The 25946-nt window shown below is 40.6% G+C and overlaps 1 protein-coding gene across 1 annotated transcript in view; it reads right to left on the bottom strand.

Moving 5' to 3' along the window:
- Positions 1-25946, bottom strand: part of cfap77 (cilia and flagella associated protein 77) — a 190035-nt gene that overhangs the window by 16746 nt on the left and 147343 nt on the right. The window contains exon 6 of the mRNA XM_043720336.2: positions 10610-10711. Within this exon, the coding sequence (XP_043576271.1) occupies positions 10610-10711 (102 nt within the window). The remainder of the gene's footprint in view (positions 1-10609; positions 10712-25946) is intronic.

Raw genomic sequence — 25946 nt, 5'->3', positions numbered from 1 at the left:
TCTTGGAGTTAGCCAACTGTAGTTTCCCTTTGAGGTTTAAATGACATTTATAATGACCTTTCTTGATAGGCTGATATAACATTCTGAATTCACTTTTTAGTTTTAAATAATGCAAAACCTGTAGCAATTTAATAACAGTCAGCCAGAAATTTGGAAATCTATTTTGATTTTGGTTATTTAATTTTTAACTATTTTTTATTTTTCTTCTGTTAATTATTCTGTTGCTTAATCTTTTCTGCATTGCTTTATTCCTTACTCTCACTCTGACCAGCTCACGTACCTTCAGTAAATAGGATGTTGAAGAATGGTTATATGACAGAAGGAAGTCATTTGGTTTATTGTGTATGTGCTAGTTTTTTGCAACAGCAGTTTAGCTTGTCTCAACCTCCTTTCCCATTAGCCCTGTAAATATTTTCTCTTCAAATAATTATCTATACTGTTTTGAAGACCATGAATGGATTTGCCTCTTCTATACTGTCTGACAGCATTTTTCATGACCTGGACTAAGACCTTCCCAATGATGTCTGTCCTGGATAGAGTTTGCCTTCTGATTTTCCTTTCCTTTCCTAATTGGACTCCACAAGGCAACACTGCAGCTGAGACTGAAAACTCAGCATTGCCGGAGAATGAATGGACCAGTTTAACACTACAATAATGCAGTATCCCAGTATTCCAAAGGTACTGAATTTCAATGTAGCTATGTTGATGATATAGCTGAGAGTTTCCATTGTATACTTATTAATTCTGAATTACACAATTTAATACTGGCACAATGATGCAGTGTGCATCCAGGCCTGATCTTTAAAGAAGCCAAATACATTTTCTATCTGTTGATCACTGGCAATGTTGTCATCTACTTTATTCAGGATAGACTTAAACACCATCAACAGGAAATGCAGATGGTTGCATTCCAGCAGTTCTATGATTCTCAAAAAAGTAGAGGTAAAGATAGAGAGGGTGAGGGATTGAGTACAGTGTGTAAGATGCCCCCTCAGATCTCCAGTGATTCACACAATCTGCTGAACATTGAAGGGTCGTGTTCTTTCCTTGACTTTACCTGGTAGAACAGCCTTGGGCTGACAGGCAACTTGTAAAATGATTACTGACATATGCTAATGGGGCACGCACATACTAGGTGTCCTAGGAATTGAAAAATGTAACACGCTGAGATATTTTGAATGGGGCTTGGACGCAGCCTGTTTCCTTCAAAGAATATTCCAATGACATCAATTTTGAAGATTCTATTTTATTTTTACGTTTCCCTCATCTATTTTGTTCCCACTCAATGCGTTTAAATCTGTGTAATGAATGCAAGCAGCAGATTTTAATAAAATCAGCCTGTAATATTTCATTTATGCTGTACTACATTCCAAACTCTTTCTGCTTTGCAATTTGAAGCAATACACTTAAATAAATTGAGGCTTGTAGTTTAAAATAATTAGCCTAGTGAAATTTGTATTAATGTATATTATGTATAGTGTGAAACTATTTTCTTATTCAGAATTATAACCAGGTATGGATCCTACTTGGATAATTAGGTGAATTATGTTGGTCTTATTTGTTCCTTGCTCTTTGTCTCCACCCCAATTCACATCAACTCACTCTGTTAAATACCTTAGTTGAAGGTAAATGTCACTTGAATTAATAATCCCAATATTTTTTAAGCAGCAGGCACTAAGACCTTGGGAAATCTTAATATGTTCAGAGACCCAATTCGTAACCTCAGTCTGTCCCACTGGATACAACAATCATGGAGATTATTTACTTCACTTTTTAAGTATATGCTGTTGTAGTTCCTATATACATATATATATATATATACATACATACAGACACACAATATGTGTGTCAGGCATGGAGTTTACGGCAATGGATTGCACATTTTATTTGATAATCCTAGTGTGATTGCATTGGAATCATTAATCTTCTTGTATGAGCATTATTTTCTAATATAAATGCAGAATATTCTAACAGTTTTTTCTACACAGAAAACAAAAGAAATGTTTAAATAAAGAATGATATGTGTTAATAAGAAAATTACCATGTTAATCTAATTTTGAGTTTTAAATCATTGCTCAAAAGCATTCAACTACTGTTTATGGTATTATTTGATAAATTTGAGATGCATATTTATATGACAGACAACAGCAGAGATTCACCTCTCACCTTACATCATTAGACCAAGAAGGGTATCAGTATTACTTTACTGCAATGAAATTATGAGGCACAATCTTATAATATATTACATCTCTAGTCTGATAATATGAACCAAATTCAAAGCCTTTATTTCTCCCTTCAGTGACATGCCATCAGGAATAAGCAAAAATACTAAACCAAGCACGTGATAAAGCAAGGAATCCTTATGCCACTCAACATTATTTAAAACTAATAAACTTGCATTTTCTCATGTATGAATAAATGCTTTGTAATACAAGGTGGATTATCCCATGCATAATGACACTGTTCTGTATCCATCACACTCTATATAAATAAATGCAATATCATCCTCCCCTCCAAGAATAAACTGAATAACTGAGAAAAGTGTGTTCCCTTTATTTCATTGAGCCAGAATTAAAGCTGAAGGAAATTCTTATTGTTTCTGTGGATCCAAGATGCATCCCTTACCTGTAGTTTTTTAAAAAGAAAACATTAATACTTATTTTAAAAAGTAGCCATGCATCCTAAGAACTGCTCCATTGAGCTGGTTGTCCTCTATGTGTTCAACCGGCGACAAGCTACATTCCAATGATACCTGCTATGGGAGTCCCTTTGCTACCACTGATGCCAATGTATTCTCAGACCAACTGGGGACTTTTTTTAAGCCGTTTTACCACCTAACCTTGATTAAAACATAAAAAAAAATTGGGAGCCATCCAGTGGTAAGTCTTTAATATTCATAGAAAAACATCCTTTTGGCCATGAAGCCAGTTTGGGGAAAAGGATTTGCAAAGCAGTCTTTAAAACATTTTTTTTGAGTGACTATCATATTCAATAGACAGTGCTGAGAAGCCATAGTACTCACTGCCCGAATTTCCATTTCATTAAAATATTGAGAAATAAAACAGTATCTGAAGTAATAACAAATATTCCCAAATGACATCCCCTCTCCAACATGAGCAGCACTTCTAGTCTTCCAAATAAAAATTGCTGTTTTGCTTACAGTCAAACTCATAGCAATAGTATTGGGAATATACATTGTATTATATATCTTTAAATAAAAGGTCTTTGTTCTAATTGCTGCTATATAATATAAAAACACATCACAATTGATAACCAATTTAGAAAATGTATAATGTTTTAGAATCTACTTATGTCACCAGGTACCATTGTTTGTTCTGCTGTAGTGTGTTAGTACTTTTGAAATGTTAAGACTAGTTTGTTATTTTTCTAAGAATGTTTTTTTTTAATGTAGTGAAATTCCTGCGACTTCCAAAAATCTTTGAAATTGCTTTTCATTGATTGTGTAAAGAACACCAGCTACCATGATGAAACTTCTTCATATTACCTTGGCTGACCTGCATTGTTGGTTAAAATTTTGAAGATTAAGGGAACATAACTACCTTGTTCCTATAAAACTCCACAAGTCAGGGGCGGTACAGTGGTTAGCACTGCTGCCTCACAGCAAAAGGGACCTGGGTTCAATTCCTACCTCAGGCAACCGTCTGTGTGGAGTTTACACATTCTCCCTGTGTATGCGTGGGTTTCCTCCCACAGTCCAAAGATGTGCAAGTTAAGTGAATTGGCCAAGCTAAATTGCCTGTAGTGTTAGGGGAATGTGTCTGGGAGGGTTCATGTGGACTTGTTGGGCTGAAGGGCTTGTTTCCACACTGTAGGGAATCTAATCTCATCAAACACTTTAAATTTTGTAATACAGTTTGGTGGCTTTTAAGGAGTTGATGACCCCTCTAACACAAAACTATGAAGGTCCTGCCTTCTCACCCTCACCCTTGCCCAAAGCATGGTGATCCTCAAGTTAAACTCATCATGCTCTCTAATGAGAAAGCAGCCCTACTGTCCTCTGGGACTCTGGTGACTTTAGCAAATGCAGAAATGTGTGTTGCAGTGACAGTATTTTACATGTTTTTGCAAATGATAATGAAATATGATATGAATGCATGGCATTTTGGAGTATACTAGTCAGAGTTGCTGTGCTTCAATATTTTAGTTTAATTAAGTTTAATTATTTTGTTTATAAACCATCTTGTCCTCCATTCACTCAGGCTCCATACCAGACATTTCTAGAGACTGAATGCTGAGTAAACCTGAATTCAATATAACGTAATTCAACAGCAAAATTTAATTTTTTTACATGTATAGGCAACATGTACAAAGGCCTGGATTCTTCCTTGATGAAATATGTATGAAATCAGGAGAACAAGGTGAGAAAATGGGCACATTCGCAGAAGTTAGCATTGCAACTTTGAACAAAATGTTGACAGTGTTTTGAGCCAAGGAAGCTATTTATTCATGCTGGTATGGATATGGATTCAGGCTTAACTGTATGGTGGGAGACAGGAGGTGTGTTCTGTGGAAGAGAACAGCTTGTCAAGGTGGAGGGAAAGGGAGGGAAGGACACAATATCAGAGGGTCAGACGTAAGTAAATGAAGGGTTAAGGGCAATGGTTAGGAAGAACATTAAGAATCTGCAGAGATAGTCTCAAACTTGGAGATGGAAAAAATAATGGTATACTTATTCTTGAAGCTAGAAATGATGTTAAAGGGGTTGAGGAAGAGGTTTTGAAACAGCAAAGACCAGAACAAAAACAAACGCACTAATCTCTGAACTTAAAAGTGTGAAGTATAACAACTCACTGGGCAAATGTATTGGACATCAAGCCCTGCTATACACGGAGGCATCTCAAAAGTTAAAGATTTTATAAAAGAATGCCAAAACTCCTCACAATTTTTCTGTCTTTTTATACCCAGGTTGACATAAAGCGTGGACTAAGTTTCTGTACTTAACAGACTGCTATTACAAATACAGGGAAACAACTATGAACTGTTGATGTAAATGCTGCTAATTAAAATTCTAACTAACTAACCCCTTCTAAGTACACAGAAGACACAGAAAAATATTGGTATTTTGAGTGGATGGAAAAACTGGGAAGGCAGTTCAATGCTCCCTGTCCAGAGGTTTTAATGAGTTGATCCTTTTGGTTTAGCAGGACTTGTTGCTCCTTGATCTAACTTTTCAAGCTACTTTCACCTGCTTGCAGGTGGCATAGACAGGCTGGTTCTTAGAAAGTCTCTGAGGAATTGTTTAAAAGCCACACCTTACAGTTGTGGGACAAAAATAAACTGGCTTTCTTTAAACTCTAATTTTTTTGAGAGAAAGACAGAATCTCCCTTTCCAGAGTTCTAATGGCGTCTAGCTATACTGTTTACGTCAATAAGCTGATCAGCTATAGGAAACAATCATATAGTTGTTGATAAGCAGAAGGCCTTTGTTATTAAAAACTGGTCAAAGCTCCAGAGACTAATCAGCCAATTGTTGCTAGCTGAATTTCATTTGTATCCACTCATGGTACCAGTTTGTCTGGTTGAGCAAACAGCACTTACAATACTTAGAATCTCTATGGGATCAGGTCATTTGGCCCATCAAGTCCACACTGATCTTCAGAAGAGCATTTCTGCCAGACTAACCCCTGTATTCTATCCCTCTAACACTGCAATTCCCATGACTAACCTACTTAACTACACATTCCTGAACATTGTAGGGCATTTTAGCATGGCCAATTTACCTAACCTGCACATCTTTGGACTGTGGAAGTAAACCAGAGTACCTGGAGGAAACCCATGGAGACACGGGGAGAATGTGTAAACTCCACACAATCACTTGATCCTGGAATTAAACCTGAGTCCCTGGTGCTGTGAGGCAGTAGTGGTAGCCACTAAGTCACTGTGCTGCCTACTGATAACTTGCTTTTTTAAAAAAGCACAGCAGTCCCTTCTACAGTTCTCGGTTTTTATAACAGATCTTTTCCCATTCAGTCCACAATCAAAAGTACAGAAAAATAATAAGAAATACAGTCTTTACAGAAGGTTTGAATTATACCAGGGAATTGTTACAGTGAGAGATAGAGAGTAGCGTGAAGACAAGGGCATTAAAAGTGCGAGCTGTGGTTAATAGTGAAGGACAAATAAATGGAAAATTAAAATTTGAAATGATTTATGAAAGAACAGGAGAAAGGAACATGTGAATAATCAAATGTGATGGCATTAATGTGTTGGGCTGAATAGTCACTTGTTTTAACACTCATGATCCGTGAAATAAAATTTGGTGAGGAAGGGACAGAACGCCAAGAATGAAATGATTTCAATTTATACAGTCTTTTATGAATTTTAGACTCTTAAAAGAATATTGTACAATAACTATATTTTGTTGAAATTAGAGTAATTTATCTTGCTGGAAAGGCCTAACAATTGCATCTGGATACAGATGCTCTACTGTGCTGAGTTCAGACATGGAAGTTGGCATCAGTCAGGCCTGAAGTGTGACTAATAGCTGTCCAAGTCTGGTCGTTACAGACTTTACAATATCAGCAAGAGCTACAAATTCACAGGGTGGAAATTTTGATATGTACCTGCCATCTGAATGCTGTGGCTTGAGATGTCACCAAATAGGGCCTCAAGCTTCATTTCAATGGAGTTATCACTGCACAAACAGCACAATCCAGAGGAAACCTTGATTAAATCATGGCTGGTAATACAACGGCCCTAAAGAACTGAAACCTAGATACAGGATTGGATTCTGTGGGAATGGGAGGGGAGGACAGAATGCAACAATTGGAATAATGGGGAGAGAGAGTCAGGAGGTAGGTAAGGTCTCAATATGCTGTGAAATCTGTACAGAATTATAGAATCAAACAGTACAGAAAAGACACTTGAGCCCATCGATTCTGTACTGCCAAAACTATGCTAAATTTACACTAGTCCTACTTTCCAGCACTTGGTCCAAGAGCTTTTAAATTTGCGACATTTACGTACTCATCCAAATACTTTTTAAAGGTTCTGAGGTTACCTATCTCTGCTACCCTCCCAGGCAATGCATTCCAGATCCTCACCACTGTCTGGGTGAAAACAATTTTCCTCAACTCCCCTCTAAACATCCTGACTTTCATCTTAAAAGTATGCCCTCTTGTTATTGACCCTAAGAAGAACAGCTGCTTTCTACCCACTGTGTCCATGCCCTTCACCATCTTATACACCTCTATCAGGAGCCCCGTTAACCTTTTCCGCTCCAAAGAAAACAACCTGTGCTTATCCAGCCCCTCTCCATAGCTAAAGTGCTCCATCCCAGGCAACATCCTGGTGAATCTCCTCTGCAACATTCCAGTGTAATCAGATATCTTTCTGTAGGGCAGTAATCAGAACTGCATACAGTACTCCAGCTGTGACCTAACCAACCTGTACAGCTCCAACATAATCTCTCTGCTCTGATAATCTGTGCCTCGACTGATAAAGGCAAATAACCCGTATGCCTTCTTAACTACTTTATTAACCTACCCTGACACCTTCAGGGGTTTGTGGACAAGGACCCCAAGATCCTTTTGTTCCTCATTGAGTCATAAAGTCCTACAGCATGGAGACGGGCCCTTTGGCCCAAACTGGTCCATGCCAACCAAAATGTCCACCCATTTCCCTGCACATTGGCCCATATCCTTCTCATCCTCTCCTATCCATGTATTTGTCCAAATAATTTTAAATGTCCACCTCAACCATTTCCACTGGCAGTTCATTCCATATGCGTACCACCCTCTGTGTAAAAATGTTGCCCCTCTGGTTCCCTTTTATTCTTTCCCCTCTATCCTTAAAGTAATGCCCCCGATTCTTGATCCCCCAACCCTGCGAAAAAGACTGAGTGCATTCACTCTAACCATGCCTCTCATGATCTTATACACTTCTATAAGGTCCTCCCTCAGTCTCCTATGCTCTCAAGGATAAGGCCCTAGATTGTCCAATCTCTCCCTATAACCCAGACCATTAAATCCAAGCAACATCTCTGTAAATTTCTTCTCCACTTTTTCCAGTTTAATAACATCCTTCCTATAGCAAGGTGACTAAACTGAACATAATACTCCAAGTGCGGTCTCACCAATGTCTTGTACAACTACAACATTCTATATTCAGTGCCCTGACTGATGAAGGCCAGTGTGCCAAAAGCCTTTTTCACTGCCCTGTCTACATGTGACTCCACTTTCAGAGAACTGTGAATGTGAATTCCAAGATCCCTCTTGGAATCTCCATGCCGACCAGATATCCCAACCCAATCTAGTCCCACCTGCCAGCACCCAGCCCATCACTATCCACAATACGTCCTAATTTAGTGTCATCAGCAAACTTACTAATCATGCTTCATACATTCTCATCCAAATTATTGATATAGATAACAAACAGTAGTGGGCCCAGCACTGACTCTGAGGCACTCCACTAGTCACAGGCCTCCAGTCTGACAAGCATCCTTCACTATTACCCTCTGCTTCCGACCATCAAACCAATTTTGTATCCAATTTGCCAGCCTGCCCTGGATTCCATGCGATCTAATCTTCCAGAGCAGCCTACCATGTGGAACCTTATCAAAGGCCTTACTGAAATCCATATAGACTACGTCTACTGCCCTGCCCTCGTCAACCTTCCTGGTCACTTTATCAAAGAATTCTAACAAATTTGTGAGGTATGATTTCCCACTCACAAAGCCTTGCTGATTACTCTGAATCAAACCCTGTCCTTCCAAATGCGTGTATACCAAATGCAGAAAATTCTTAAGTAACTTACCCACCACAGACATTAAACTTACTGGTCTATAGTTTTCAGGCTTTACTTTGCAGCCCTTTTTGAATAATGGCACAACATTTGCCACCCTCCAGTCTTTTGGGACCTCACCAGTGGCTAACGATGATGCAAAAATATCAGCCAGGGCCTCTGCAATTTCTTCTCTAGCCTTGTCCCAATTTAGAACTTGAACCTGTGGATGAGTTTTGTCCCCTTCCATAACTATTTTAAATGGTTACTAGTTCCAAAATGCTCTCCCACTGTCACCTCCATCACCTTTTCTGCCCTATTTTCCAAGAATAAGTTGTGTTTTGCCCCTTCCCAAGTCGGACCCTCTATATACTGCTTGAGGAAACTTGCTTGAACACACTTAACAAAATCCACACCATCTAAGCCCTTAAAGCTCTGGCAGTCCCAGCCTATGTTAGGAAAATTAAAATCCCCTACTGTGACAACCTTATTGCTGTTGCAAGTCTCCCCAATCTCCCTGCATATTTGTTCTTCTAATTCCCATTGACTATTCGGGGCCTATAGTACAACCCAAATAATGTCACCATCCCCTCTTTATTTCTTAGCTCCACCCACAAAGCCTCACTAATGATCCTTCAGTTATTTAATCTCTGACTACTGCTGTGATATTCACCTGAATCAAAAACTCCTCCTCCTCTCCTTCCATCACCTCTATCCTGCATAAAGCACCTGTAATCTGGCACATTAAGATGCCGGTAAGGTCCCTCCATTAGCAATGTTTCTGTAATGGCTATAATATCCCAGTCCCATATACTGTACCTATGCATGCCCTGACCTGTCAGCCCTTTGCATTGAAATAAATGCAGTTTAACCCAATAAGTATTCCTTGCACCCTGTTGTGTTCCAGCCTGACCTGTCTTTTCAACCTACTATTTCTGATTTTCTCAGAGCTTCTTAGTGTCCTCCCATTCACAGTATTTCCTTGTCTTGTCACTTCCTCCAAAGTGCAACACCTCACATTTATCGGGGTTAGAATTAGAATTAGAATCCTTACAGAATTAGAATTCTGATAGTTTGGAAACAGGCCCTTCCGCTCTACAAGTCCACACTGATCCTCCGAAGAGTAACCCACCCAGACCCATTCCCCTACCCTGTATTTATCCCTGACTAATGCACTCAACCTACACATCCCTGAACACTACAGGCAATTTAGCATGGCCAATTCACCTGACCTGCACATCTTTGGATTGTAGGACGAAACTGGAGCATCTGGAGGAAACTGGGAGAATGTGCAAACTCCACATAGGCAGTTGCCCGAGGCTGGAATCGAACCCGGGTCCCTGGTGCTGTGATGTAGCAGTGCTAACCACTGAGCCACCATGCCACCCTAAATTCCATTTAAATTCCATCTGTCCGCGTGATCAATTTGTTTATACTGTATGCTCTTCTAACATAAGACCTTCTCCTCACTGTCAACAACCTGGCCAACCTTTGTATCATCCACATTATATTACTCCCCCCAGTACTGGTAAGGCGTGTAATATATTTAATTTGTGCAATTCATGGAATCAAGTGCTTCAGTAAATATCGTATATTACAATGATGAGTGAAAGGCTGTCATAATTGTCATAAAGGCTGTGGGAAGGCTGCGGAGGAACCAAAGTATGCTGCAAATTCATGTACCCATACTGAGTTGTTACTGAATGTTACACATATATCTCTTTAACAGAAACTTTTATTGCATCTCTGTAGATTGTAGTGGAAACAGGAATCACACATTTATAGTTCACTGCATCACTAAAGAAAGAAGCAATGAGTAATAAGCATAGAAGCTTTCTAAATACTGTACAGAAAACAACAATCTCACCTTTTGGTAGCGTTTTGGATGTACTATTGGTGCAGGGTCCACTTTCGGTACAGCTTTACTCAGCACTGCTGCACGGGTTTGATAATTCTTTACAAGGGTGACCTACAAATGCAAAATGTGGATATACGAAAACCAGTAGAATTAAAATCAACACCATCAAATAGATCAGGGTGCAGCCGATGTTAAGTCAATTCAATCTGACCCAGCATCTAAGTACCTTCTTATTCAACATTTCTATAGATATGGAACCTTGATTAAAATGTTCTTTCATAGTATAATGGGTAGACACATGGGCTGAATTTCTTCAAAATTTGGTTAAGTGTCAATTTTGAGGTGTTTCTTGGATGGTTTCTCTTTGAATGTTCTAGCAAGTTTCCTTGTGCAATCTTACAATGTTCACTTCAGTAAGGATGCATCACACGGCTCTTGCACTATCTTTCATTGACCAGTGATGGGAGTGCTTGTTGGTGCTGGGATCCTTCGGTATTATATTATATTGTCATCATATTACCTACTGCGATACTGTATTTAAATCCCAGCTGTGCCCCAGTTCAAATAGTGCAAGATCTTCATAGTGTTGAATCATGACAAGCATCAACTGAGGAACATAGAACATAGTACAGGCCCTTCGACCCTTGATGTTATGCCGATCTGTGAAATTAACCTGATGTCCATCTAACCTACACCATTCCATTATTATCCATATGTTCGTCCAATGCCCATTTAAATGCTCTTAACTTTGGCAAATCTACTACTGTTGCAGGCAGGATGTTCCATGCCCCTGCTAGTCGCTGAGTAAAGAAACTATCCCGATATCTGTTTTAAATCTATCACCCCTCAATTTAGATTAGATTAGATTATTTACAGTGTGGAAACAGGCCCTTCAGCCACACCAACCTGAAGGGCAACCCACCCAGACCCATTCCCCTACACCTAACACTACGGGCAATTTATCATGGCCAATTCACCTAACCTGCACATTTTTGGACTGTGGGAGGAAACCGGAGCACCCGGAGGAAACCCACGCAGACACGGGGAGAATGTGCAAACTCCACACAGTCGCCTGAAGCAGGAATTGAACCCAGGTCTCTGGCACTGTGAGGCAGCAGTGCTAACTGCTGTGCCGCCCTCGTGTTAGCCTTCACCAGCCGAGGAAAAAGGCTCTCACTGTTCACTTTATCTAACCCTGTGATTACCTTATACGTTTCGATTAAGTCACCTCTCAACCTCCTTCTCTCCAACGAAAACAGCCTCAGTTCCCTCAGCCTTTCCTTGTAACACCTTCCTTCTATACCAGGCAACATCCTAGTAAATCTCCTCTGAACCCTTTCCAAAGCTTCCACATCCTTTCTATAATGCAGTGACCAGAACTGTATGCAATACTCCAGGTATGGCCTTCCCAGTGTCTTGTACAGCTGAAGTATGACCTCATGGCTCTAAAACTCAATTCCCCTGCCAATAAATGTCAATACACCATATGCCTTCTTAACAATCCTATCAAACTGGGTGGCAACTTTCAGGGATTTATACACCTGGACACCGAGATCTCTCTGTTCATCGACACTACCAAGAACTTTACCATTCAGCCCAGTATTCTGCATTCCTGTTATTTCTTCTGAAGTGAACTAGCTCACACTTTTCTGCATTAAACTCCATTTACCACTTCTCAGTCCAGCTCTGCATCTTATCTACGTCCCTCTGTAACCCACAACATCCTTCGGGACTATCGATGTCTGCCTACCTTAGTTTCATCCGCAAATTTATGAACCCATCCTTCTACACCCACCTCCAGGTCATTTATAACAATGACAAACAGCAGTGGCTCCAAATCAGATCCTTGTGGCACACCACTGGTAACTGAGCTCCAGGATGAACACTTTCCATCAACCCGAGGATAAATCCCATCTGGGGTCTTATCTATTTTCAGATCTTTCAAAATTGCTAAAACCTCCTTGTTGTCAACTGCAATCCCATCTTAGCCCATTTTCCATCAACCACCATCCTCTGTTTTCTTTTGGCTAGCCAATTTCTGATCCAATTTGGTAAATCACCTTCAATCCCGAAACTCTGTATTTTGTTCAATAGTGTACCATGTGGAACCTTATCAATCACCTTATGAGTCCACATACACCCCAGTAACCACATTATCTTCATCCACCTGTTTTGTCACCTTTTCGAAGAACTCAATAAGGTTAATTAGGCGCGACCTACCCTTCATAAAACCATGTTTACTATCTCTAATCAAATTATTCCTTTCCAGATGATTATAAATCCTATTTCTTATAACCTTTTCCAATACCTTATCCACAACCCAAGTAAGGCTCACTGGCCTATAATTACCAGGGTTGTCTTGACTCCCCGTCTTAAACAAGGGAACATTTGCTATCCTCCAGTCTTCTGGCACTACTCCTGTCAACAATGATGACATAAAGATCAAAGCCAAAGGCTCAGCAATCTCCTCCCTGGCTTCCCAGAGAACCCGAGGATAAATCCCATCTGGGGTCTTATCTATTTTCAGATATTTCAAAATTGCTAAAACCTCCTTGTTGTCAACTGCAATCCCATCTAATCTGATAGCCTGTATCTCCATGTTATCACTAACATTGCCCTTTTCCAATGTGAATACTGATGAAAAATATTCATTAAGTGCTTCCCCTATATCCTCAGATTCAACACACAACCTTCCACTACTATCTTTGATTAGTCCTAATCTTACTCTATTTTGGGAAGTTTCATGAAGGGTTTTCTCTGTGAGCTCTAGCAAGTTACTTCACACAATTCTCTGCTGCTTCACCTCATTAAGTATGCACCACAACTTCATGGTGCCACTCTCACCCTATCCTGTAAATAGCAACAGCAAAATGATTGCCAGTGCTGGAACCTTCTATGTTCATGCTGAGAACTCTATGTATAAAAATCAGTTGTACATCATGACAAATGCTGCCAGCCTGGTCTGAGGCTCTGGCCGGAATCAGGTGAAATGTCCACTGTCTGGAGGAATGTCGTCTTTGAATTGGGGTAGGCCTTTCGGCATCATGCCATTATTTGGAAAGCTTGACTCTTCAATCTTACCTTCAAAGATTGAGTCCAGTATGTGGAAAGAATACGTTATTTTTTTCCAGGCAAATGACATTGGGCAGATGAAAAGCAATGAGTAATTCTCCTACCAGCTTGTGGATCTGCAGCTTTTTCAGTTTTTAGGAGCTTAACTTTCCCTGAAGCACCAGATACCATAAAACCTTTACAGAGTTCTCAGATTTAGTTAAGAAATATTACAACTTCAAACCTCCTCTAATTCTGAGATACTATTTGTTTTATTTAGCAATTCAAGAATTTCATATTGAGATTTTTGACTAGGTTAAGATGACTTACAGAGGCATGTGAATTGGCTTAACCCTTAATGAGATACTGAGAGACTGTTTGGTATATGGGATTAATGATGTAACCATGCAAAACAGCTTACAAGCTGAAGCCCAATTGGACTTAAATAGCCACCACAACTGGCTGTATCATTGGAAAATGCGGTGAGTGGAGCATATGAGTTGCAGATTATTCAATGGAAGTGGACACCCTCAGCAGTTTGACTGGGTTTGGGGAAAACCACTTGAGTGAAGGCAATTGCATAGCCTGACTCAGGACATATCCTGAACAAAGGGACTCTAGGTCAGCCCACAGTAAAACTCCAAAACAAAGCCAAGCCCAGGCCAAACAGTTAAAATTTTCTTCAAGATCAAGCTATTGTAGTTGCTGCTGGTATGCAGACTCGAGGCAGCAGAAGAGTCTCACTCGACCGAAATGGAGTAAGAGACCTCCTAGGCCAGTATCCAGGAGCGTGCACACCCTAGAAAGTCCATCTGCATCTGTTTTAGAATAGCTAAATTGCTTAGCAACATCCAAATCAGAACCAATCAAAATAAACATCTCGTTAAATGGTCACCCAGTTCTACTGGAGTTTGATATTGGCGTGGCTGTTTCAATGATTGCAGAACTAGTCTTTAACAAAATTCACTGTGGATTCCAATCCTTAAGTTTGTGCAAGACCTCAGCTAGACTCAGAACATATACCAGGGAACCTTAATGGTACAACCTCAGTTTCAGTCTATTATGAGAAGCAGCTGGTTCAGTTACCACAGATTGTAATAAAAGGCTCAGGCCCAAGCATTATGGGGCAAAATTGGAAAGGTTCACCTCGATTGACTGAACATGTTTCAATTAGAAAATGGCTGCCTGAGTGAAATTCTAATCAATACCTGGATGTTTTTCACAAAAGGACTATCAAGGGAGTCAAGGGTACCTTGCATGTTGACTAGGAAGCAATTCCACGATTCTGCAAGGCCTACCCAGTGCCATTTGCCTTATGGGCAAAAATACAGGCAAAAAAAAGGCTGGGAAGTGATGGAATCATTAAATCAGTCCAGTTTAAAACAGGACAGCACTAGTAGTACTGATTGTGAAACTCGACAGTTGGTTTGCATTTGTGTGCATTTTGAAATGATAATCCGTGTTTCGCAGTTGGATAAATATCCAATCCCATACGGAGGATTTATATGCAAAGCTGGTATGGGGTGGTGGGACGGGGTGGGGGAGGGAGGTGGGGTGTGCTGTCCTTCATGAAGCTGGACATGAGCCATGCGTACTTGCAATTGTGACTAGGTGAGGATTCCCAGAAGAATGCTCCAATTAATACTCATTTATATCAATATACGATACTGCCATTTGGGTATCGCCAGCATGTGCAATTTTTAGCGGATGATAGAGAAAGTTTTACAAGGTCTGATCCAGGTCACCATTTATCTTGATGACATGCTAATAACAGGGAAAACCAATAAGGAGCACTTAAAGCATGTTTGGATGTTTCTCCCAGCCAAAGAAGGGAAAAATGTGTGCTTCAGACACCCTAAATGATCTACTATGGCTAATGAATCGACAAAAACTGGGTTACACCCATTGGAAGATAAAGTGAGGGTGATCAAAGATGCCTTGCTCTCACATCAGTACCAGAGCTTAGGTCTTTCCTTAGGTTGGTAAATTATTACAAAAAAGTTCATACATGACCTGGCCTCCATCCTGGCACCTTTGCATCGTCTCTTAAGAAAGAGTCAACCTTGGAAATGGTCACATGGCCAAGCCATAGCTTTTAGGGAAGTGAGGAAACAGTTACCATCTTCTAAGGTGTTAGCACACTATGATCCCAAATAAGATCTGGTATTGACGTGCAATGCCTCTCTGTATGGTAGTATTAGCTCCTAGGTAGCCCAAAGGAGAGGAATGTCCAATATCGTACTCATTCAGGACTTTGGCTAATGCAGAGTGTAAGTATGGCCAGGTAGAGAAGAAAGGTTTGGTGGTCATATTTGGAATAAGCAAGTTCCACCAATACCTTTACGGATGTAAATTTGAAATAGTAACAGACTCACAAACCCCTGCTAGGTCTCTTAAAGAGAACAAGGCAGTGCTACCCATAGCTTTAGGCCAAATTCAGCAGTGAGCTCTAATACTAAGTGCTCATTATTACAAATTGGGTACTTGGGTGGCCAAGTAGCAAATGTGGATGCATTGAGCCACCTCCAGCTGGCAGATACACCACCACTGGTCCCACCACTGGAAGAGTTCATAATGATTTTAATTTTTTTGGACACACTTACAGTCACAATGGGCCACCACAACCAGAACTGAAATCTTTTTGGACCTGAAGAGACGAGATCACAGTAGAGACGGCATACTATTATGGGGAGCAAGAGTGATTATCCCGAGCAAAATACTGGCTGCACTCCACCAGGGTCATCCAGGGATTTCCAAAATGAAGTTGTTGGCGATAAGTTATGTCTGGTGGCCAGAATTGGATGCAGACATAGCCGTGTTGGTAAGGCAGTGTCCAGAGTGCCATCAAGGACAAAGATTACTGTGGAAATGGCTGGGTAAACCCTGGACCTGGTTACACGTTGACTATGCCGATCATTTCATGGGTTCAATGTTCTTAGTCATTGTGGACGGCCTTTCAAAGTTGTTGGATGTGCATAGAGTTCATTCATCAAACACGGGGATGACGACAGAAAAACTGTGTGCAACCTTTGCAATACACAGACTCTCGGAAATGTTGGTCACAGGTAACGGGTCACCATTTACCAGCTGGAATTTGCTAAAGTCAAATGACATCTGACAGATGATGACAACTCCATGCCATCCATCATCCAATGGTCTGGCAGAAAGAGAAATCCGAACTTTGAAGGCTGGCTCAAAGAAACAGCCTACAGCTTCACTAGTTACCAAAATGTCCCATTTCCTATTTGATTATAGGACCACCTCTCATGCAACTACAAGGATAATTCCAACAAAGTTGCTAATAGGGAGAAGACTCAGCACTAAGTTAAATCTGATCTTCCTGGACCCAGGGGAAATGGATGAAACATCAGAAATGCCAATGCCTGACATAAGACTCCACTAAGTGAGAGAGTCAATTTGCTTGGGGACCAAAGTTTTGTGTATGAACTACAAGCATGGGCCTCTATTGCTAAGAGGCATGGTCAACTCAAGGTTGGGTCCAATGATGTAGGAAGTTCACTGGAGTTAGAAGAATGAGAGGTGATCTAATTGAAACATATAGGATTCTTAAGGAACGAGACAAGAGTAAATGCTAAGATGATGCTTCCTCTCATGGGAGAATTTAGGACCAGAGGGCATAGTCTCAGAAATAAAAGGGTGCCAAATTAAGACTGGCATGAGGAAGAATTTCTTCTCTTAGAAGGTTGTGAGCCTTTAGAAATCCTGAGAGTCGTTGTGTATATTTAAGGTTGAGATAGATAGATAGATTCTTAAGCAGTAAAGGAATCAAGGATTACGGGGAAAGGGCAGGAAAGTGGACATTAAGAATGTTAGATCAGCTATAATCGTATTGAATGATGGAGCAGGTTTGAGGCCGAACGGCCTACTCCTGTTCCTATTTCTTATTGTCTTATAGTTTCCCTTTCTGGGAGAGTCTCAGAATAAGGGGTCGCACATTTAAAACAGAGATGAGGAGGATTTTTTCTTTGAGAAGATAGTGAATCTATGGAATTTTTTACTGCAGACAGCTGTTATGACTGAGTCATTAAGTATATTCAAGGCTGAAATAGATTTTTAATCGGCAAGGGAATCAAGGGTTATGGGGAAAAGGCAGTAAAGTGGAGGTGAGGATTGTCAATTCACTCATGATCTCACTGAATGTACAGCAGAGGCTAGGGGCTGAATGACCTATGTCTTATGGACTTATGGGCAATTACAGGTGACACAGTGGCTCAGTGGTTAGCACTGCTGTCTTACACCATCAGGGACCTAGGTTCAATCCCTACCTTGGTTGACTGTCTGTGTTGAGTCTGTACATTCTCTCTGTGTCTAAAAATACTTTATGAAACTTAGATTTAATATTAACAATAGATCAAGTTCATTGATCATCAATTTCCCTTCAACTATATCTGCATATATAAAGTTGGAAATAATTCAGTTTATAAACTGATAGGTTTTTGAGCAGCACAGTGGCCCAGTCGTTAGTACTGCTGCGTCATAGCGCCAGGGACCCAGCTTTGATTCCAGCCTCAGGCAACTCTCTGTGTGGAGTTTGCACATTCTCCTCCCTTGACTGTGTGCGTTTCCTCCAGGTGCTCCGGTTTCCTCCCACAATCCAAAGTTGTGCAGCACAGATGAATTGGCCATGGTAAATTGCCTATAGTGTTAGGTGCATTCGTTAGGGGTAAATAGGGGAATGGATCTGAGTGGCTTACTCTTCGGAGGGTCGTTGTGGACTTGAAAGGCTGAAGGGCCTGTTTCCATACTGTAGGGAATCTTATCTAATCATGTTTAACTAACTTTCTGGAGTATTTTCAGGAGGAAATAGAAAGGCTCAATGAGGGTAACAGTATGGATGTGATATACTTGGATTTCCAGGATGTATTTAATACTATAGAATATAATATACCTGTGAGGAAAGTTTTAGGTTAAGGTATAAAGGGGAATGTAGCAACATGAATACAAAATTTGCTGAGTGATAGAAAACCGAGAGTAATACTCAATGTATAGTGTTTGGGCTGGAGGAAGCTTTGTACTGGAGTTCCCCAGGGGGTCAGTTTTGGGACCTTGCTTTTCCTGATATTTATGGATCTTGATCTGCAGGGTACAATTTTAAAGTTTGCACATGACACGAAGTAGAATTGTAAACCATGAGGAGGAGAATGTTGAATTCCAAGAAGACATGAACAATTTGGTGGTAGGAGCAGATGAGGTTCAATGCGGAGAAGAACATTAAAAAACAAGATAAAATGGGGGGTACAATTGTAAAGGGGATGGAGGAGCAGAGGGACTTGGGTGTATATGTGCATAGACCTTTGAAAATGGCAGGACAGATGGAGAGAACAGTTAATAAAGCATATTGTGTCCTCAGCTTTATTAATGAGTGCATAGAGAACAAGATCAAGGAGGTGATGTTGCCCTTGCATAAGACACCTGTTTGACCCCAGCTGGACTACTGTGTACAGAAATTGAAGAAATTGTGACTGTTCTCCTTGGACAGAAGAAGGCTGAGAGGAGATTTGGTAGAGATTTTCAAAATTATGCACAGGCTCCAGTGAATGGATAAGGAGAAGTTGCTCCCACTCGTAAAAGGAACAAGAACCAGAAGACAGATCTTTTTTCTTTATTGTCTTGTGGGATGTGGGTGTCACTGACTTGACCAGCATTTATTGTCTGTCCTAATTGCCCTTAGAAGGTGGAAGTGAGCTGTCTTCTTGAACCATTGTAGTCCATGTGCTGTAGGTAGATCAACAATGCCACTTGGGAGAGAACTCCAGGATTCTGGCCCAACAATGGTGAAGTGACATACAAAAGAGGCTAGGATGATGTGAGATAAATCCTTTTCATGCAGCAAGTAGTTAGGCTATGGAATGCACTGCTTGGAAATGTAGTGAAGGCAGGTTCAATTGAGCCATTCAAGAAGGCACTGGATGATTATTTGATTAGAAGTAGTGTGCATAGGTATGAGGAAAAGCAGGAGATTGATCCAAGATAATGATGTTCTTTGAAGAACCAGTACAGGGACAATGAGCCATACAGTCTCCTTCTGCATCGTATCAATTCTATTCTTGTGTGACTAGTCCCCTTAGGTAGTGTGACATGCTCATTTTGTTGAAGTATGTTCAGAGTGTTTGCTGCAATAAGCTGTTGACACCTGCTGCAGGTATGATATTGACTTAACACAGTGCTGTACAGCAGCATGACCGTCCCCTTGACTAATTGTGGTTGGCCAACATGACCAACTGCTTGGCTTTCCATCTGTACTAAAACGCAAGGAAAGACAGAACTGTTCTGAGCGTGCAGATTTTCAGTAGCACCAATGCACAAAAAGTAAAGCAGAGATGTTGTGAGCATCCAAGTCAACGCAAAGCAAATGAGTTCTAAGAAAACAAACTAAAAGCTCTGAGATGCAACCTGTTCTAATGTTTGAGATGGATATGTCACAGAATATAAAGCAGCCTAGCAGCAGAATTACCCTGAAAGCTGTCAATGAGCTCCAAATTGTAGTAATGAACTACTGAAATGTATTATAAATGAGTCCAAGATACACCATGATGATGTGGTGAGGTTGGCTTTTCCAAAACTTCCCCCCCCGTTTGGAGAGTGCAGGCAGTCGCTGCCCATGCAGTGTACCCTAAGATGTTGGAGGATGCTGTCCTAGACGGATACCCGGAGAAGATGCTAGTGACCTGCGACTACTATTATGAAGATGTGGGTGTACCTTTAAGAGAGTGAAGGACTTGGCAAGTACACCGAGTGCTGGAGAATTTACAAAGTAACACTTGATTCAGAACAAACAGCACTTGCTGAGTTTCTGTGAGACAAAAACACAAATTTGAATTCAGCCATCAGTTTAAATTATACCTTGAAAAATATGAAACTCCAATCCAATTTGAATTGAGTATATTGACAATCTTAAGAGCCAATGACACAATCCAATGCTTTGGGGGTACAAGACCGGGGAAACTTTAATGGTTGAGAGGAGAACTGCCAAGCCCAGCATGTAAACAGACTGATTGAAAAATAGCTCTCTTAAAAGTATCTTTTCGATCGGTAACCTGTGACGCAGAAATTCCTAAGAAAAAGAAGACACAGGAAGATCTGAATAGAAGAATGAAAACTGTCTGGTTTTGAGAGAAGAGGGGTGGTTTTGTAAATCTTGATTGGAAGTCTTATTGGACTAGTATTATAGAAGGGAAGGTAATAGATAGGTTAGAGTAAGGAATGGTAAGTAGTTGTTAATTAATTATTTTCTGTTATACTTTAAGAAATAAAGTTGTTAATTTTTACTTTAAGTAGTTGTTGGCCACTTGATTTTTTACAGATTACTGCACGGGATAAATCTTTGCTGTGTTGCTGGTTTTAAATTAAGCAGGAGGGTGTACCCTGTGTCGCAACACTACTAAGTAATCATTTTGACTTTTATGTCAGAAATTGGTGCTGTCTAGTTTCTATTCATTGCCTAGGAAAAGTAGCTAACTGTTTATAACTGAGGCAAAGAATTAATTAATTGGAAATGAGACCCTTGCCACTTATTAGTGAGATTTTCACCTAGGCTATGAAACCTTATGTGGAAAATAAGACCTTTTTTTTGTTGATGTCCAGAATCTCATTTTTTCATTCTTTCCCAAGTTTCCCAACTGTCTTATGATTCATCATTCAAGGCCTGGAAAAATTCTATCCCATATATTAACATGGACTAATCAATGGAATCTTTTTACTGATACAGTACATAGTCAAATGCAGATGTAGGAAAGCATATGGAGATTAACTTAATAATGCAAAGATGAAATCTTCCAATTATGATTTACAACACAACTAGTATAAGGGTGGATAATGTACAGTTACTCCAATAGCATTTGCATTGGTGCATTAAAATGTTGATCCATACGGTGTAGCATTTATGTTCACGGTATAGCAATATAACAGCTCTCAGTTTCCTATCCAACAGAATTCCAATTTGAGTCGTGCTTTAGGGGTGCCAACTAACAAAAAGTAATGTCTTAGGCTCTTTCACTCGTACCTGTGGATTAATAACAAAGTATCATTGGTAAGATCCAGTAAGCTGTTTGGTGCTTAGTTAATAATATATGGGAGGAGAGGTTGAAGCTGGTTAGATGCTAATGTGTCATTAAGAACAATGCCAACAGTGTGGTTTCAATTCCCATCTTGGCTGAAGTCGACTTAGGACATGTTTCTTACTTAATGTGGTGTGGTGTCCCACATTTATTGAACTAACTGTGTCTCTTTATCAAAGATACCCTATAGTTCCTTGTGAGCTATGGCTAATTACTTATCCATCTACATGGGAGGGGAGAGAATTTTCTATTTTATCATACAAGTTGCTTAGTTTTTATTTGCAGGCGTTGTTTAGAACTAGTTTTCCTAAGTGTTGGCCTTGATTGCATTGCATGCTTCAGGGAAAAAAAGGAAGTTGGTTATTGGACCTCAAATAAGCCCCAGGCTCAATGTTTGCATTTGCAAAGGTCCTAAAGCCGCCTTCAGGCATGGCTAAGGTACAGTTAGTTTTTGTTGTTCTTCACCCAGCATCACGGCAAGTTTGCTTTTTGGCTGAAAATGGGCGAAGTATTTTTCCTGCATGCCATTTTGGAACTTCAGTAGGCTGCTTTGCCATTGTATTGGGTAAACAGGCACTATTTTAATTTAATATTTATTCTAAGGTTGTGATACATATTGCAGAATTCATCATCCCACTGTTTAGAGCTACAAAATCGAATTGCTGTTAAATAGATTGATGTTTGAATTTTTATACTTCTAATTTGCTCTTGATTTTTAGTCTGCTCCTGAAGTGTGAGATCACTGCTTTTGAATGCTATTTCTTGGCTTGTGTCATATGACTGCCTTCATTTTTGAATGTGAATTATTATGTTCTCCAAGAGTTTCCTAAGGTTCTGACTCCGAAGCATGATTCAGATATTTGACAGTGACAATTACTGTGGATTTTAAAAGTAATTCCATCAAGATGGAATAATTTTTCTTTACTGGGATAATAATGTGCATGATTTATATTTGATTTAATATTATTTATTTTAAAGTTTGTATTTTGAACTAGTGGCTTGTGGTTTGGGTCTGTGTCTATGAAGGAATGGAATGTTTAAGTTATTAATATTTCTGTAGCCATAGTGATTTCTTTTAAAATGCAGCATAAAAGACTTCCTGGTTTTATTTTCATTGTATGAATTTTATGACCGGACTAAACATTTGTGCATTAGGTTACAGTTAGAAGGGTCCAAAAATTGTAGGTTATTTTTGTCTTAGGTGAAGCACCTAAAGCTTGGACAGTTTTGGTTTACTTGGCTGAAGTTGGATGTGTAAAACAGTTATCCCAGGGAGATAGTTTAGAACTATAAAGAAACAGGGTGCCTTGGTGTAAGGAGTTTAGTTTGAAGGTTCCAGAGCATAAATATTTGGTTAAAACCCGAAAGGGGTTATCTGAAGCTGAGAAAGTCTAAGCTCAGTTGCATAAAGAACACAAGGAAGAGGTGGTTAGATTCTCAAGACCACACTATTAAAGCACATTTAAATAAAGCCTTGTGGGTGTGATAAAGAAGGAAATTCTCTCTAGAGTGTGTACTGTAAAAAATACTATTGGGATTTAGAGGTGTAACCAAATGCACAAATGTTTAGTCCGGCCAAAATCTTCAAACTTCTACCATATGTTACTGGTTTGGTTTATTCTTTTCTATTATTCATTTATTTTGCAAAATAAATTTCTATTTATTGTTAAATCCAAATCTGTAGCACTGTGTTTTTGTATTTCAGTGAAATAACATCTTATTAAAACTAAAAAAAAAATAAATTATGACTAATCAAGCCTGATTTTATACTTGAATCTGACTTGTCCAGTAATAACATCACCTGGGTTCATAACAATAAGCATAAACTTCATCAGTCATTTAGGATCGTCAATTGATTCCTCCAACCAAACACAAATTATGGCTCTAACACTACTTTGAACCATGTACAGTTAAACATGACTCCAAGTTTGATCTGGCGGAAGTACTCTGAATTTATCTGGTCAAGCCACCTGACAAAGGAGCGGTGCTCTGAAAGCTTGTGAACTCAAATAGACCTGCTGGACTATAACATGGTGTCATGTGACTTTTGGCCTTGTCCATCTCAGTCCAATACCAGCACCTCCACATCATGAATTTACCAGGTTTCTGGAGCAAAAATATTTTTTCCTGGTGCAGTCACTGATTCTGGCAAACAGCAACACAATTGATTTGGGGTTGATTTGTTTTAAAGCTCATCTCTGCTTTCTAAATAAACTACAAAGCTAATTTTTAAAAAGAAAACACTTCTCTTCGACTGAAACAGCTGGTGTCTTGCTCATAACTTGGCAGGGTTCCAGCAAAGTGATCAGCTTTCTGGGATGGTTAACAAAGAAATATACCATGTGATAAATCCATCGAGCATGATTTCCAACTCGCCTTGCCATGTGACACAGTGGCTGTATTTCTGACCAAAGGATCTCCAAAAATACAGGTTTGGTTTCAACTGGATTATTGTGTCCAGTTCTAGGCATCATACTTTAAAACACAATGCAGAAAAGATTCACCAGGGTTGAAGAACTTCAGTTATGTAGGAAAATTAATGAAGTTTGGACAATTTTCCTTGGCAAAGAAAATGTTGAGTGGAGATTTCAAAGAGGCATTCAAAATCATGAGGGCTTGGATATTGTAAGTAAGAGAAATTGTCCCCATTAGTGGAAAGATTGAGAAATAGAGAACACAAAATTAAACTAATTGGCAACAGAAGCAATAGCGACTTGCAGAAAAATTTTGTCACGCAGTGAGTAGCTAGGATCTGAATGCACTGCCACAAAGTATGGTAGATGAAGGGAAAAAGTGAGGACTGCAGATGCTGGAGATCAGAGCTAAAAATCTGTTGCTGGAAAAGCGCAGGTCAGGCAGCATCCAAGGAGCAGGAGAATCAAGGTTTCGGGCATGAGCCCTTCTTCAGGAATGAGGAAAGTGTGTCCAGCAGGCGAAGATAAAAGGTAGGGAGGAGGGACTTGGGGGAGGGGCGTTGGAAATGCGATAGGTGGAAGGAGGTCAAGGTGAGGGTGATAGGCCGGAGTGGGGGTGGGGGCGGAGAGGTCAGGAAGAAGATTGCAGGTTAGGAAGGCGGTGCTGAGTTCGAGGGATTTAACTGAGACAAGGTGGGGGGAGGGGAAATGAGGAAACTGGAGAAATCTGAGTTCATCCCTTGTGGTTGGAGGGTTCCTAGGCGGAAGATGAGGCGCTCTTCCTCCAACCGTCATGTTGCTATGGTCTGGAGGAGTCAAAAGACCTGCATGTCCTTGGTGGAGTGGGAGGGGGAGTTGAAGTGTTGAACCACGGTGTGGTTGGGTTGGTTGGTCCGGGTGTCCCAGAGGTGTTCTCTGAAACATTCCGCAAGTAGGCAGCCTGAGGCTAAACACCGCTGAGGCTAAACACCAACTTGCGGACACCTCCTTCTACTGCCCCCTTGACCATGACCCCACCTCCCACCACCAAACCATCATCACCCAGACTATCCATAACCTCATCACCTCAGGGGATCTCCCATCCACCCTCTCCAACCTCATAGTCCCACAACCCCACACCGCCTGTTTCTACCTCCTGCCCAAAATCCGCAAACCTGACTGCCCCAGCCGACCCATTGTCTCAGCCTGCTCCTGCCCCACCAAACTCATCTCTGCATACCTCGACACGGTCCTGTCCCTCTTAGTCCAAGAACTCCCCACCTATGCTCGGGACACCACCCACGCCCTCCACCTCCTCCATGATTTTCGCTTCCCCGGTCCCCAATGCCTTATCTTCACCATGGACATCCAGTCGCTGTACACCTCCATCCCCCATCACGAAGGACTCAAAGTCCTCCGCTTCTTCCTTTCCCGCCGTACCAACCAGTACCTTTCCACTGACACCCTCCTTCGACTGACTGAACTGGTCCTCACCCCAATCCTCCCACTTCCTCTAAAGCAAGGAGTAGCCATGGGCACCCGCATGGGCCCCAGCTATGCCTGTCTCTTTGTAGGATATGTGGAACAGTCCATCTTCCGCAGCTACACTGGCACCACCCCCCACCTTTTCCTCCGCTACATCGATGACTGTATCGGTGCTGCCTTGTGCTCCCACGAGGAGGTTGAACAGTTCATCCACTTTACCAAGACCTTCCACCCCGACCTCAAATTCACCTGGACCGTCTCAGACTCCTACCTCCCCTTCCTAGACCTTTCCATTTCTATCTCGGGCGACCGAATCAACACGGACATTTACTATAAACT

The sequence above is a fragment of the Chiloscyllium plagiosum genome, unplaced genomic scaffold, assembly GCF_037043375.1.
Source record: "Chiloscyllium plagiosum isolate Xiang-an unplaced genomic scaffold, Cpla_swu_hap1 HiC_scaffold_21, whole genome shotgun sequence".
Taxonomy (NCBI): Eukaryota; Metazoa; Chordata; class Chondrichthyes; order Orectolobiformes; family Hemiscylliidae; genus Chiloscyllium; species Chiloscyllium plagiosum.
The sequence above is the reverse complement of the archived record's forward strand: the minus strand, read 5'-3'. Positions and strand labels throughout refer to the sequence as shown.